The following is a 15,553-nucleotide window of genomic DNA, read 5'->3' as shown; positions in this document are numbered from 1 at the left end:
ATTTAACCATAATAAAGTTCACATTTCAATCATTATATATTAAAACACTATATTGTCAACTATCAAATACAAATTGCTTCCATTTTAGACGCCTTGCCACGTTATTTCAAATATTCTTCATAGTTTTACTTCATTATGTATACATACATCGATCGAATATACTACTATTGTCGATATTTCTCTTTTAAATCTTAAAGGTTAGAATCATAGTCGCCCGAAGCTAGTTTGATATCTCTCGTTTGTCATAATCATACTCATAACAAAAGCCCGCAGCTCAGCTTTCGTTATCCGTTCTTTTCTCTTTATATTTATTGCGGATCACTCTACGAGCGTTTCGCCGTCTAAATGGTAGACATCATTAACATACGTCGTCTCACGGGGCGATGTGATAATTCGGTTATCTTCCTATTTCTGATAATTCTAATAATTTTTTATCAGGATTGTCGATGTGATACTATATATGTCATCATCGTTTTGGTGCAACTTCGGAAGAAAAGACAAAATTTTTTAAAAAGAAACAAAAATAGCGCGAAGTAAAACATAATTTTAACAAATTTAGAAATATGTTTTCCCTTCTTGTGAGATGGGCCGGTAAGTTTCTCAAATTCGGTCTTTTCTAATGTTTTCAAGTTAAGTTGAACCAGAATCCTAGTAATACGTACGCAAAACTTTAAATGATATTTTTCAAACAATAATAGATAATACAGCATGCAATAAAATTTGTAAGAGTTTGATGTCTTATTTTGAAGGAATAGAAAATTTTACTAAGTTTTAGGTGGTATTATTTTGTAAACCTATAGCTAGTTCCACCTAGTTTTCTCATCTGTTTTTTATTTCCCGAAAATTTTCTAACAAAAACTTGACTTGAAAATTTGTTCATACTTTTCCAGGTCATTGTGAATAAAAATACGCTGATACTCTCTCTCCTCGTGCGATTTGTGTATTATAATCCCGCTGTGTACCGGGATCAATTAACCCTATTTTCTGCACTCAACAATACCAACTATTACGGGGTAAGGAATTCTAGTTAATTACCATTTCCTGAATGTATGTTTCAGTGTGCTCTCTTGTTATGATTGTTTCTGAACTTTTAGTGTCTTCACGTGGACTTTCTTCAAAGAATATTCCTATGTTCTGTAGCCACTATTTTGTCTTTAAAGTTTATTCTTTTTAAGTTTGCTATTTCTTTCATCCGACGGTTGTCTGATCAGCTCAGCGTATCTATGCAGTTAGCAATAAAGGCAAATATATTGCTAGGGAAGATAAAGCGTAGTGAACTTTGTTCCAGTATAGTTGGCATTCTTTCGGAATGAGAAACGATTATCGAAGACGGTGAAAATGTCGATAGGCTATAATGTAAAGGTTCCATAATTGAACAAATGGATAATGGATGTTGTTGTGACTGCTCCTTTGTCCATCGAAGATGTAATTTTTGATCTTTTTGCCCACACCGATCACGCCCTTCAGCAACGGGCGGTTGAGATTTATGTTCGCAGATTATACCAGGTACCAGTTTTGTTGTCTTGAAATTATATGAGATACTAGCTGTTCTATATTCCTAGCCTGATATTTAGCGTCCATCATCATCCCTTTTTTGTAAGAGGAAGTACGAGAATGAAAGGCATCAACTCTGGACTTATAGCGTCTTGGGAGTTCTTGGAAGAGCGAGCTAAGACGAAGAATATGTATGAAGATGAAGTCTTGGATGAATCATTTATTGGGAAACACAGTGAGAGGAAGTACACGGTAATGGCTGTCATAAAATCTTTAGTAGGCAAGCGAATCTTCAGCAATGGTATTAGCTGAATTAGTGCTGCAGATTGAAGCAATTTCAGCTGCACGATGGATGAATTTAAGGGTGATTATGGCCTTGATGATGGCTGCCATTTTAGCTCCATCTTTCAACTATATATACCTCTCAATTCTGAAGGAAGACACTTCTTCGAGCAACATTACCTGCCCATTTCAATCTATAAATAGTGCCTCCATATGCTTGTAGAAGAACACACCCTAAGGTCACTGTCCAGAACTTTAAACAGTCAGATACAGATATCTAAATACAATCTCAACCATTTATATTGTACCAAACATCGGTCTAAATATTCGATCAAAAAATTCAGCCCCATCTAACTGGTAGAATTCAGCCACTGGCCTCTGCAATAAAAATGCACAGATTCTATGTGAGAAATCGAGAGCTTAGGTTTGTCGTCCAAAAACTGCTTCAAAGAATCATAAAAACCGATCTTCACCATTCACAATTTATTTCACGTCCTTATGAATCTTTTGACCAAATTTCAGATCCATCATCGCAAACGCCTGTGAAATTTGACTGAAATTTGGATATATGCAAATTCGGAAATTCATGTAACTCTCCTCCTTTTGGCGGCTTGTTGTATGTCAAGATAGGGCAATGACAATGTCTTTTTTATTCTCCATATGGGCTTGTCCCATATGTGCCAGATTCATTGGGCTTTTCGGACTTTTGTTCAAGCTTTCCAGCAAGTTTATTCACGTAAGTGAGCTTACTTATATATATATATATGTTGATAAATTCTCGATCCTATGTCGATAAAAGATTTCGTAGGAGACCGGCTGAAAAATGACGTGATCAAGAATGTGATGGATGCAGCTGGTAACCACCTACAACTGCAAGGAACGAAGCTTTTTTCTCATGGAAAGATGATTCCAGAAACTACGAGGAAAAGTTGCATGACTTGCGCATACAAAAATTTCACTTCAACTGTACGACATCAACAATTCTCTCCACAGGATTTACTGGCGCTACCTCAAAGTCTTGACGCCTTCCTGTAAAAGGAAAACAGTCAAAATCTCTTCCTTTTTTGCTTGCCTTGTTTGCTTATTGATAATGCATGCAGATCCATCAATCAGAGATCATTGAAAGAGTGAGATCAAAGTGATGAAGACATTGGGTCGAAGGAGCTTTGCTTTGCTTGTGACCAATTGGCGGCGGACATCAATTCCATGCTTCCTGGAGCTAGCATCAAACGTTGTCGCCATAAGAGACATTACATTTTTGTATCAAATCTTTATGTACCATTTATTTGGAGTTGTGTCCAATTATTTATTTAATAGTTGCTTTGGTCTAAAATAACTTATTTTTCAATGATAATATTATATTATTTTCATAAAAGAAGTAAAAATTTATAACCAAGAAAAATCAGGTTCAAATTTCAAAATAGAAATTGCTCAAATAGAAAGTAAGTTGATTAGTGAGCAACCCATTATTTTTATTTGTTAAAATTACTCTGACTAATTACAAGGTTTTAATATGATGAATTCAATTACATTTAATGATCCAAATAATAAATTTTTTAATTCATATACTATATTTAAAACAAATTCTCAATTTAAAGTAAGTAAACAGAATTTCATATTTGAACTCACATATACATATAAAATTTTGCGGAAAGCCGTATACGATGGAGAGATCTCCTATCTTTCCAAATTTATCCATACGATTCTTTATAGCTAAATATTTATTTAATAATTAAAATGCAAAAAATAAATTGTTCCCTAAAAAAACTTTCCACTATCACATTATTTTAATCACTATTTTCTTAACATTGAAAATAAAATTATAAATAAATGTTAATTAAACAGCTGTACGTGCTAAATATAAATATCTTCCTCTTGTCAAATCAAACTTAGGAAACCTCCCGAGGATCCTTGCATACGAAGATAACGTCTCACGCGCCTACAGTGGAGCAGGTGAAATCTTTCGGTGCGGACAATATTTGATCATTTTCCTGCTCTTGATATGAATCAAATTATCGCTCTTCACGATTATTTTGACCCGAAAGGACAATATTTTGTGGGTTGATAATCATAATTAGGATCTGAATTGAGGTGCTCTGTCATGGCGATGCTTGATTCCTTCTTCAGCAAACGATTTAATGCTGCAAAATGGTAATTCCTGATTCATTCGAGCCATTTTTTTTGTGTTTTATTGGTAAATCGCGTTTTCATTCTGTGTAGGGTTTTAAATTTTATTACTGTGCAGCTTGTTGAGTGTGGAGAAAATTGTTGAATATTTATGTTCATGGATTCTCTGATCTAAAATATTGACCTTATTGAGATGGGGAGAGTCTCATGTGATTGGATAATAGTTCCGTGTTCGTGTATTTCTTCCTTAGGTTTAATTCGAAACTAGTTTCCATGGTTATGTGTTTTAGAGGTTCTTCTGAATTTTGCAGGATAGTGATCAGTTACGAGTGATTGTGTGAATTTGCATTCTGATTGTTGTTTTCACTTTTTATGTGCCGACTGACAGTAAAACTTTGCTGAAACTTACTATACCTCGTATAAAATTGCTGAGGAATCGAAGAGAGATGCAATTAAAGCAGATGCGTCGTGAAATTGCTAAGCTCCTTGAGACTGGCCAAGAAGCCACGGCTCGAATTCGGGTATTAATGTTACTTCTTATCGCTGATGAATGTTTGTGATTTTCTATTGCTCTTGTAACTTTGGGCAACAAGTGATGATGTATTTGTAGACAGCCTTTTTTGTCTGAGTAATGTTCCTTTGTTTCTTTCCCATATAGGTTGAGCATATCATAAGAGAAGAAAAGATGATGGCTGCACAAGAAATAGTTGAGCTTTTTTGCGAGCTAATTTCTGTTCGTCTTCCAATTATGGAAGCCCAAAGGTATATACATTTTTTTTGCTTTAACTTTTTTCCCCATTTATATAACAATTTTTGTCTGTGGACTTGTTTATTGAGTATTGGCCATGTACGGGGATAAGTATTTAAATTGGTAACAAACAAATTAAACAAAAATCTGAAAAATCAGAGTGATAATCTCTTGAATCAAGCAACTTGAGCTGCCCCATGCTTTGTGAACCTTCCGCATGTAACATTGATAAACCTGTTTGGCAGACTTGGGCTGGGCTTCTTGCGTGTCCTGGTCTTGTGCTCTATCACCTGCATCCTTTACTATAGGAATAATAAGCTCTTTTTGAACTTGAATATCCCACTTTCATCTCAATTTAATCCATGTTGGTGCTAGTTTGGATATGGTGGTGAAGTCTCACGTATGGGCTTGAGTTCCACTGTTCTTTCATCATGTGATAGAGGCTACACTTTTTCTTGGCCACCAATTATATATATATATCGTATTCTGCCATAATCTTCAGACAAATTTGATGGAATTTTTGTGGTTGTTTACTTGTCTTATACCTAAACCTATCCGCATTGGCTGTTCAGGGAATGTCCTCTGGACTTGAAGGAAGCAATCTCTAGTGTGTGCTTTGCTGCACCAAGATGCGCTGATCTTGCTGAGTTGTTACAAGTGCAAATGCTATTTGCTGGTAAATATGGTAAAGAATTTGTGTCTGCTGCAACTGAGCTTATGCCAGAGTGTGGTGTCAATCGGCAGGTTACACAAATTGTCCTATTGTAGTCTGTCATGTAGGTTCAGCAGAGCTCTGTTTTCTCCTTATGTTTGTTTAACATTTTTCAATGTTACAGTTGGTGGAACTGTTATCTATTCGAGCACCCGCTCCAGATGTGAAATTGAAGCTGCTAAAAGAAATTGCTGAAGAGCACGAACTTGATTGGGACCCGAGTGTGTCTGAAAGTGAATTATTGAAGCCACATGAAGACTTGTTGGTAAGATTGCTCTTGTTTATTGATTCCACTTTTGGTTTCGTTATCTGATGTTTTGGCCATTTTTTAGAATGGACCGACACAATTTGTCAGTGGTTCTAAATTACCCCTTCCAAAAGAGAAGCACGATGGGACAACCCATACTACTTCGGAAAATGCCATTTCTGAATATCCAGATTCTGATGAGGGATTCGACATCATAGATTTTCCAGAAGTTCCGACACAGCCATTACAGTCAAACAAAGGCACCTCCTCGGCCCCAGAGATGCTTCCTTTTCCTGCCTCTGCTCTATATGAAATTGATGATCAAGAAGAAACAAAACCTTCTGATGATAATGATCATCAACCGCAGTTGACACTAGAAGACGAGGTGCAAGAGAAACTAGTTGTAAAAGGACAATCACCAACCATTTCAGCTGGTCCAGCTGGAAAAAAAGAGTTTCAGCCAGTTTTATCTGCTCCATCACAGCCATCATCATTTTCTGTCAGGGAATCTAATTTTCCTCCTACCACAAAGACTAAAGGTGATATTATGGATTTACAGGATGTATTGGCTGCTGCTCAGGCAGCCGCTGAATCAGCTGAGCGTGCGGCTGCAGCAGCTCGGTCAGCAGCTAGCATTGCCCAGCTTCGAATCAGTGGTCTTGCCAAGAAGAACAATGAAGACGGCTCTATTTCTACTGTTGAGAACCCTTTTCATCTCGACAAATCCAAGTCAGTCATGCTCCAAAATGTTGACTTTGACAAACAAAAGCCATTTGGGTCATCTGACAGTCTTTCTTCTCCAAACCTAAGTAACGGCTCTGAAAACTATCCCCCAACTCATCAGCCGACAGCTCATCGTTCATCTGAGGTTTCCAAAGATGATTCCTCATCAAGTAGCAGCCCTGTTCTCGATCAGGAAACTGGCCTTCACCAACCTCAGCGATTGCCTTCGATGGACGATGAGCCATATTTTTCATATCCAAACTTGTTCACATCCCAAGCTTCAAATCTCAGCACCGGTGCAGAGTCATTTAAGGAATCCAAATGATCAGTGACATCAACTTTTCTATTGCAGTTTCTGCTGTTTTAAGTGGATCTTTTTTTTTCCTCTCCTGATAACTGGGGTTATTGAGATGGTTTATCCATATACATGATATATTATGCTTGTATATGGCATGCTGTGAAGTGAGCGCTGTGTTAGTTGTGCTATTTGGATTTTTAGTGAATAAGTCGACCTATAGCCGTCTAAATGAATACACTTGGTTCCTGCGTCTAGATCTATACACACACATCCAGAATAACAGAATTTTTCGGCAGCAACCATATCAACTGTAAGCCAAGTGTTTTGTAAGATAAATTTATTTATTTTTTAAGGGGTGAGATCTGCTGGACCAGGTTCCACTGTTGGGAAATTTGGATCATTTTGATCATAGCATAAGCGAATGCCCTTATATAGAATTCAACCCCCCCTAAATCCTAAATGTGGATCCCCATTTCAGGCCGTTGGATTCGGCATAAGTGCGCAGGTTCGAGTTTTTCCCACTGTTGGGTATTGCAATTTTGGGTTTAAAGTGATTGCTATGAGTGTGAGGGGGGAAAAATGAGATTTGTAAAATTCTACCTAGTTTTGCTATTTCAATTGAGTCCTAGAGTGCAAATACCCTAGGCCATCTGCAGTTTGAGATACCTCTACACATACAAAGAATTATTACCTCCATCGGCTCCACATTGAAAATAACATGAAAATAAAGATACGCATTATAAATTGCCCTTCCTATCCACTTCGCAGTCCGCATTTTAGTTATAAATAAGTTGAAAATTCAGAACATTATAATTTTAAATAATATTCGGAAAATATTTTAGAAGTTGAACATAAAGTGCTCTGGCGAGCAATAAACTTGTAATTTTTCTGCTTAAATTAAATATTTGTGCAATTAAGAGTTAAATACAGCTAATTTAGGAAATCCAGAGATTTTCAAACATCGTTTCTCGACCTGGGATAGTGCTAATCCTGTAGAAATTTCTAAAAATGTTAAATGTCGTATATTTAATTAGAGATTGGAATCTTCAAAAAACAAAACTTAAGAGATTGGAACAGTTAATGAAATGAGAGAGAATTCACGTGGACTCCAGCATTTTGAATATACACAGTTCCTATTTCGATTCTCTTAGTTTGTCGTTTAATTTCTTCTTATTTTCCCTTTTTTGTGATGTTGATTGGTTCATTGCTGCTTCTCTCCTCGAAGGGGGGAGATTTTTTCTTTTACGTGGATTCGAACTTCAACCAAGCGGGGATGACGCTTTTGTTATCGATAGCAAAAATATGTGCGTGACGTTTTGCTACTCTACTAAATTTTGAATTCTCTCCATAATGTAGTTTTTTTAATTAGATTTATTTATTGATATTTTGGTCATGAATTAATTTCTTATACTCTAATAATTGGGCACTAATTATTGTTGGCCCCCATGGCATAGATGCCTACAGAGATGACCAAAGCCGTCTGCACATTAAGGTGTATTCCTACCTGAGTACTTTTGGTCGCAAATTTTTTTAAAAAACAGAAAACAGCTAGAGAATGATTTAAAAACTCCGATCTCAAATTATAGACTGATTTTTTATTTGGTCTCTAATCGCCTTTTTCTTGTACTTTCGTTATACAAATGAATTTTAAGGATTTCAACAAATATTACTCCCGACAATTGTAAACGTTCAACCTTGCTTGCGTCAGGAATAACTCGTTGGATTATAATGTATCCAATATCCTCGATGTAATAATATACATGAACACAGTGGTCCTCTCACTACATCCTAATTAAGAAATTTTAAAAGTATAATTTTAAGGTTTTTCATTTAAGCTTCGCCCCCTCTAATGAACCCCGAGTCTGGTTGTGTATCGCAGGAGGCCGGAGAGATAGGTATGGAGCTTTGTCCGACAGGATCGAGCCTACCGGATTGCTCACATGCATGCGGGCCATGCACACCGTGCCGGAGGGTGATGGTGAGCTTCAAGAAGTGCTCCGTCGAGTCATGCCCCATTGTCTACCGCTGCATGTGCAAAGGAAAATACTACCATGTCCCTTCCAGTTAATTTTGTTATCACCAGCGATGTCATATTTATTAAAAAAGTAAAAAGATGGGTCTTTCTCTGGTCATTAATTTGGTAGAATAATTAATAATATATAGTATATGATAGATTTATATAGGCTTTCTTTGAATTTAAAGATAGTTTTTCATGGAGATGTAAGTAGAGGATGTGCTCCAATTTTGATTTTCTACTTCTTTATGTATGTTGGGCATTTTGCGCCATGTTAAATGAGCAGAATATTGTCATTTTTTTTTGTTTAATTAAGTATGTTTTGCATTCATTGTAAGTTGGCAATGTTCCTTTTTCAGCTCGAGTTGTGTGCGTAATTTGATATTTTTTTTGGTAAATTCATATTATTCTCAAGAAAAATGAAAAGTAAATTAATTGGAGAATATCAATATATGGACGGATTTATGGAAGGAAAATACGACGTGAAAATGTATTTTGGCATGCATAAGCGACAATATACATTTTTATTCATTTAATAATTAATTATTTCAGAATATTAAATTTCCCAACATAAAAATCTTAGCCCCGTCCCTGCTCTTCTTAGGCACATGAATTAAAGCGTTAAAATATCCCACAGCATCCCTCTGCAAGTTCCATCACTATTTGCAATATTGAAATAACCACATATGTTCGAAGTGGAGATTTAAATGTAACGTTAAGCTCAAGTTTTTTGATTTATACAATGGGGGTTAATTGCAAACTCAAAACGTACGAAGCAATAATATTCATAGGCTAATATATAGTTCCATACAGTCTAATCAAGCACAATCATGGTTACTAATTCCGTAGCATTGCGCTTATTCATCCTTACCAGGATGAACTGGTACCCAATTTTGTTCGGGAACATCCTTTAGTATATATCACGCAGGTCTCGGAAGACGAGTAGACCATAACGAGCTTAAGGCACGCAGACGTTGAAAATGCTCCGCAAAAGAAACCAACCCTTTTGCTGCTTGTCGTGTCGTCAAGATTCGTGACATCTGTTGTAGACTTTGCTCTCGGAGATGGTCCGCCTGCGGCATCATGAAACTAGTCAAGAGTCGGCTAATTAAGCCACTGAACACTATAGAAAATTTGAGTCCTGTAGTTACTATACTAATGGTTGAATTTTGATACATATACATATATAGATTAGGTGAAAGTACTTGATGTATGAATGTTTCGAGTGATTCCAACTTTTCAAGAGCCGATCCCATTTGGTTGCTGTAGCTGCCTGGAGCCACGGCGAGAAAGGTGATACTTTGCGACATAGTTTGACGAAGCTTGTCCATTCCTTGTGTGAGAGCCTCCTCAGCTTGCGAGCAAGAGTCTCTCAAGTTGGTCACATTCGCTCTTTGCAGATCGTCCAACGGCTCTAGATGAGGAAATACAACCTGTTACAAGGTAACGATAGATTACTTCTGAGAAAAAAATCCTGCAACATTCGGTGTATCATTCTCTATATCATTCATAATTAATGAGTTATAACTTCATTTTACTTTTATAATTAATACACATATAGAAGATTTGTTGAGAGAATAACTACAAAACTAAAGCAAATAATATGATCGAATATATTAAATAATTAAACATGCCACCCCAGCTGAGACTTGCAGTATTGTAAGTAAAATTTCATCTTATAGAAGTTAAAATTGGGACAAAACCAAGTTCTATGATAAGAACAATTAATATATACATTTTATGAATGATTTATTTAATTGTAGGTCTTGTAGACTAATGTCTATATCTAAAAATGGATTTAATAATGAAAGAAAACTTTACGTTAATGAGTTCCGATGGTCGGAAGCCTCCTATCCAGAGGAAGAATCGTTCGACGGATGTTCTCCACATGCCGGAAACCAAGTAGAACGCATCGACCCTGGCAGCAGCTCTTTTCATGCGAAAGAGATTGCAGTAATGATTTAGTACATTTTCTACAAGGATATGGAGCTCTACATCAGCTATTGGTGTCTGCAGAACATTTCTTAGTTCCGAGATTTTCCGGTCTTCCTCCTCAATCCAGCGCCCGTATTCCATCTCAAATGCACCAATTCCTACAAATGCATCAGTTCAAATTGCTGTCAATCCTATTGCTTAGTAAGACAACTGCAACATATAATTTTATAATATTTAATGTCAAAGTTATACGTGAATTTGGTTGTGCAATTTTAAGTCTTCGTCATGTATAGCTTCTAAGTAAGACAACTCCGGCCAACATCCAATTGGTTGGGATCCTCAATATGTGTAATAGCTAGCGCTTTGTTTTAATTAGGGAGGAAAAAGTGGTTTATTAGAGAATATATTTGAGAGCAAACTAAATAAAGGAGGAAGAGGTCCCCTCATATTCCACCATATCTTCAATTATTATCATAAAGAAACCAGCTTGATACCTGAATTGATAGTTCCACAAAATGCCATATTGGTTGCAGCACCAGCTATGAGCAAACCCTGAAATATATACAGTCCCCGATTGAAATTTGAGACTATTGCTCATTTATATGATGTTGTATAGCTCCATCCATATAGATTGTTCACCTGTTGTCGGGCTCGCCCAAGTTCTAGCTCAAGCTGTGCTAGCTTCAAACGGCTTGTTTCCAGTTGCTGAACATAAGCCTGGATTAGTAACACACATAATTAATACCAAGAATATATTTAGACTGAATTTTTCATAAAAAAACTGTTGCTGCAAGTTCAACAGTATATGGATCGACGACGACAAACCTTCTTGCGTAATCGGCTTTTCTTGGCAGCCTCGCGATTTTGAGCCAATCTTCTTTGTATCTGCCATTAGCTAGCCTCTCAAGTCAATTTGTTCCTTTTCTTTAGCTTAATTGACTTATGTATTGTAAGTCCAAATTAACGGTTTTTTTTTTTTTCTCAGTGGATTAGGCCTCACCTTGTCTGAAACACCGTTAGACGCCTGATTATCTTCAGAATGCCCCAGTGATTTATCAGAAGCATATTGATCAGACTGCGATCAATTATAGGATGTCAAAATCAAATTAAACATCAGTATCTAAATATCTGAATTCCGCACACGTACCCTGTCGTCGATTTTGGATTCGGTATCGATGATTGTAGCAGTGCACACACCAGTTCCAGGACTGCAGAGACTACTTTCAAAAGTAGAGTCATCCCACATACTAAGTTGGTGGAGAGGTGATTGATATATGCCGATCCTACTTAAAGGGGCGAATTGAGTCGAATGAGAAGTCATGTTAATGATCTGAAACTGAACAAGGGACAATTGGAAAATTATTCGAATAATTTTTTTTATATATGCAAGAATGAAGAAAGACTCATGCTGACTTCCCGAGATCAATTCAAAACATGAAATTTGTTTCTCAGTTAGTGGCAAAATAAGCTAATCATGATCAGAAACAAGAAAATTTTGATAGCCGCGGTATCGAGATGTATTGTACTTCACACCAGCTTGTTTCTCTCCACAATCAGGAGAAAGTAAGACAAATAATTGAATCGTATGATCCTCCAACTAATTTATAAATAAATGGTAAAAAGAAGCGACTCTTTCTGGTAAGCTACAGTCAAATACTTTTAACTTTTCTTTTCTTTTCCTTTATTAATTATAATCCCACAAACCATATATTATGTTCAGAATTGGAATTCAAAACGTTAAAAAAATCTAATGGTATCATGTCCTTTGTTCTCTCATCTAAAAATAATTAGAACTGCAGTTATGGAATTATTCATTACATTTATGACTTAGAATAAGGTTGGAAGCAACGAGAGACAATTACATGCATGTGTCTCCTTTTTAACCAGAAAAACTAATAATCTATATAAATTTTTTGAGTGCTTTTGATCTTCCCGTCCTTAAAAGTTCTTTGCCTACCTCATTGTTCTGGAAAAAAAAAATTTATATAATTTAGTTCCTTCTTCAAATAGCTCAAGGATCAAGAAAAGACACATTGATCCATGTGTGTACTTACATATGCACGTAATTGGGTAGTCAAATCACTTGATAAGATTGAATTGTTTTCTTTTATAGAAAGCATATAGCTTTAAGAAACCCAAATTCTTTAATGAATAATGTACACATAAGATTCACCCATTATGGGAATGTGTACAGGACACGCATTCCGGTTTTACTTTCGCCTCGTCAAACGACAAAATTGAATAATTAGTGCTTAATTAATCAGAAATATCGACCCAAAGAACATACAAATAATTTTTAAAAAAAAATTTAACAAAACCATATCATAAATTGCCTCCAAGATCCCACCACACCGCCAATAGTATTGGTCGATTATTAATTAAGCTGTCTCATTTTAAAGGGTTTGATCCTAACGATCAAATTATTTTGGGGAATATGGAAACCATCTTCGGACAGAATAGAAGAAAATGTATAATATTAAAAGAAAGTACATGTTTCCGAAAAGGACTTCAAAATCATCCGCTTAGTCATAATTAAGCTTTTATAATCCGAGATTAATATTCTGGCTTTGAGTAAATTATTGTTTTAAGCCATGATTAAAGGCCAGTTGTTACTTTTATAGTTTTACACATAATAAGTACACTTTAGGCACGATAGAACAACAAATATGTAATATATATATAAATATTGTTGAAAAGTCACGAATAAAATTATGAGACAGTCTCACACAAGTTTTTGTGTTTTTTTATATCACCAAACTAAATATGAAACTGGAATAATTGTATTATTAACTACTAATGATTATGGAAAAATATTTAAGAATGGTGATGTTTTTTCGCAGTCTATTTTATGTTAAATACATTCAAATTTATGAGTAAAACTCTAATTAATTGTCCTTTTAAGAATTATTAATTAAAAATATTAACAAGTGAGATGATTTTAATCAATTATAAATCTAATTATTTATAAAAACATGTATTGAAGTAGAAGGATGAAATTTCCTTGAAATATTTTATTAAAAATCTATTTCGAATATAAAAATCCATTTTCTCTTTTCCTCTAGCTTTTACAGCTTGAAATCTCACATTTGAAAGCATAAACTAATTTCCAAAAGATCTTTCGGTGGCTTAGCCCATTTGAATTCCTCTATGTTGGTTAGCTCCCACTTTAATTTGTTTTTATTTATTTATTTATTGACACTTCTTTTTCTTTATTGTTATTATTACTATAATGTTTCTTCCAAATCAAGAAAGTAACGAAACAAAGTGGCCACATCTAATAAATAATCCAATTTATTATCCATATGCTTTTAAAAAAGCTATTAAAAAGAAAGCAATATTAGCACGGTATGTTTTCAAAAAAGTGACCAATTAAACATACACAAGTATAAATAAATAAGTGGGATGTGAAATCTAATCTATTTATTTAATGGTCCGTTATTTGTGAAACAGTCTTGCGGATACATATTTAATAGTTGATTTTTTGTTATACAGTCTCACGGATCTTTATTTGTGAGACGGACTAACTCTGTCCATATTTACAATAATAAGTAATAATTGTGACATAAAAAATAATAATTTTTTCATGGATGACTCAAATAGAAGATTTGTTTCATAAAATTGACTCGTGAGATTATCTCACGAAAGTTTTTGTGTTTATTTAATTGGATTATAGAATTTTATGAATTCATTACACTTGTACGGTCACATTTATTTCAGTTGAATATTATTTTATTAATTATAATGTAATTATTGGTCCAATTATAGTAAGCTTGAAATGTGATATTCATCAATTAACTTTAATAAACCTACGAGTTTGAATTCAAGTAAAACTTAAATAAATAGATAATTTTTTTACTAATATTGAGATAATTAGTTAAATATATTACGTAGCCACTAACTGCATAAAAAAGAAGAAAAAAAAAAGTAAATGTACACTAACGTTGCACGTGAATCTTCATAAAAAAATTTGCACATATTAATTTGAATACATGAAATATACATTAAAGATTAAATAAACGTATTTTACTTTTGAACTGTTTACCACTATCAAATGAAATCTGCATCAGATTACCATAATCTCAATAAAAACAAGAAAAATATATATATATATATATTATGGGAGGAACCAATTATACTTTGCAGATGGGTTAATTATTTATATAAAAATAAATAGTGCAATCCCATTTGTTGTATATGTATATATTATTTGTGAGATATTGCATGTCTCCAATTATTGAGGGCGAGTCATCATTTTATATATTTTAAAAAAATTGTGTGTCACATAATATTTGAACTTGTCGTTATGCTAATTAACAGTCGATTTAAACGTAGTTACGCGATTCTTTGAAAATTTGGCTCAAAGATACATTTACTTAAATGATTAAGTGCATGCTGCCATAATTGATTTTGACATATTATACAAATATATATTATATATAATGTGTGTGTTTGTCTTTTGAATTTAATTATATAGATAAAATGATATCAATCACATGAAAAAGGTTGTGCGGAGATTTTTTATTTTGGCTTTGATTACTTTAATTAATTGCATGTTGTATGGTTGAATTCCTTCTCCTCTAATTACGTTTAACTAAAGCCAATTAACTTGAGAGAATTTTCGACCAGCAGGAGCCCATGTCAGATATGCTCCCCAAACATAGACTACATAAACAAAGAAAATATATGTATATAAGATCGAGTGATTATCGTTTTACCAAAAACTATAGTTTATGATAATGATATAATTATAATATTTTAAATTACACAAGCAACTTGGGACACAATTGAATTGGATGATGCATATATAGGTCATTGTCGACTACTTTCAACAACGCGTATCCTTTGAGCTTTACAACATGTTGATAAGCCACTATATGTCATTAGGCAAAAAAAAATAAAGAAAAAAGATGAACTTTAATTTGCGTCTCCTTTTAAAATTTTTTTTTGTTTTCAAAAATGTTTAAAATTTCTTG

At 34.4% G+C, this 15,553-nt stretch overlaps 2 protein-coding genes across 2 annotated transcripts; one reads left to right on the top strand and one right to left on the bottom strand.

Annotated features, from left to right (window-relative positions):
- The first annotated feature begins 3,645 nt into the window (after window positions 1–3,645).
- LOC140967894 (uncharacterized) lies at window positions 3,646–6,863 on the top strand. The gene is made up of 6 exons (XM_073428666.1): window positions 3,646–3,927; window positions 4,292–4,424; window positions 4,562–4,665; window positions 5,224–5,395; window positions 5,488–5,628; window positions 5,696–6,863. Exons 1-6 carry the CDS (start codon window positions 3,878–3,880, stop codon window positions 6,656–6,658), a joined length of 1,563 nt encoding a protein of 520 aa, XP_073284767.1. The 5' UTR covers window positions 3,646–3,877; the 3' UTR covers window positions 6,659–6,863.
- A 2,469-nt stretch (window positions 6,864–9,332) lies between these two features.
- LOC140967864 (transcription factor TGA1-like) lies at window positions 9,333–12,160 on the bottom strand. The gene is made up of 9 exons (XM_073428632.1): window positions 11,994–12,160; window positions 11,728–11,916; window positions 11,581–11,655; window positions 11,406–11,465; window positions 11,220–11,297; window positions 11,075–11,132; window positions 10,467–10,738; window positions 9,851–10,078; window positions 9,333–9,718 (listed from the first exon to the last, which is right to left on the bottom strand). The coding sequence occupies exons 2-9, from the start codon at window positions 11,899–11,901 to the stop codon at window positions 9,566–9,568; spliced, it is 1,098 nt and encodes a 365-aa protein (XP_073284733.1). The 5' UTR covers window positions 11,902–11,916; window positions 11,994–12,160; the 3' UTR covers window positions 9,333–9,565.
- Between the last annotated feature and the right edge of the window lie 3,393 nt (window positions 12,161–15,553).

This window comes from Primulina huaijiensis, unplaced genomic scaffold (genome assembly GCF_012295235.1).
Source record: "Primulina huaijiensis isolate GDHJ02 unplaced genomic scaffold, ASM1229523v2 scaffold29509, whole genome shotgun sequence".
NCBI classification, from domain to species: domain Eukaryota; kingdom Viridiplantae; phylum Streptophyta; class Magnoliopsida; order Lamiales; family Gesneriaceae; genus Primulina; species Primulina huaijiensis.
Note: the sequence above shows the minus strand (reverse complement) of the source record. Positions and strands in the feature narration are given on the sequence as shown.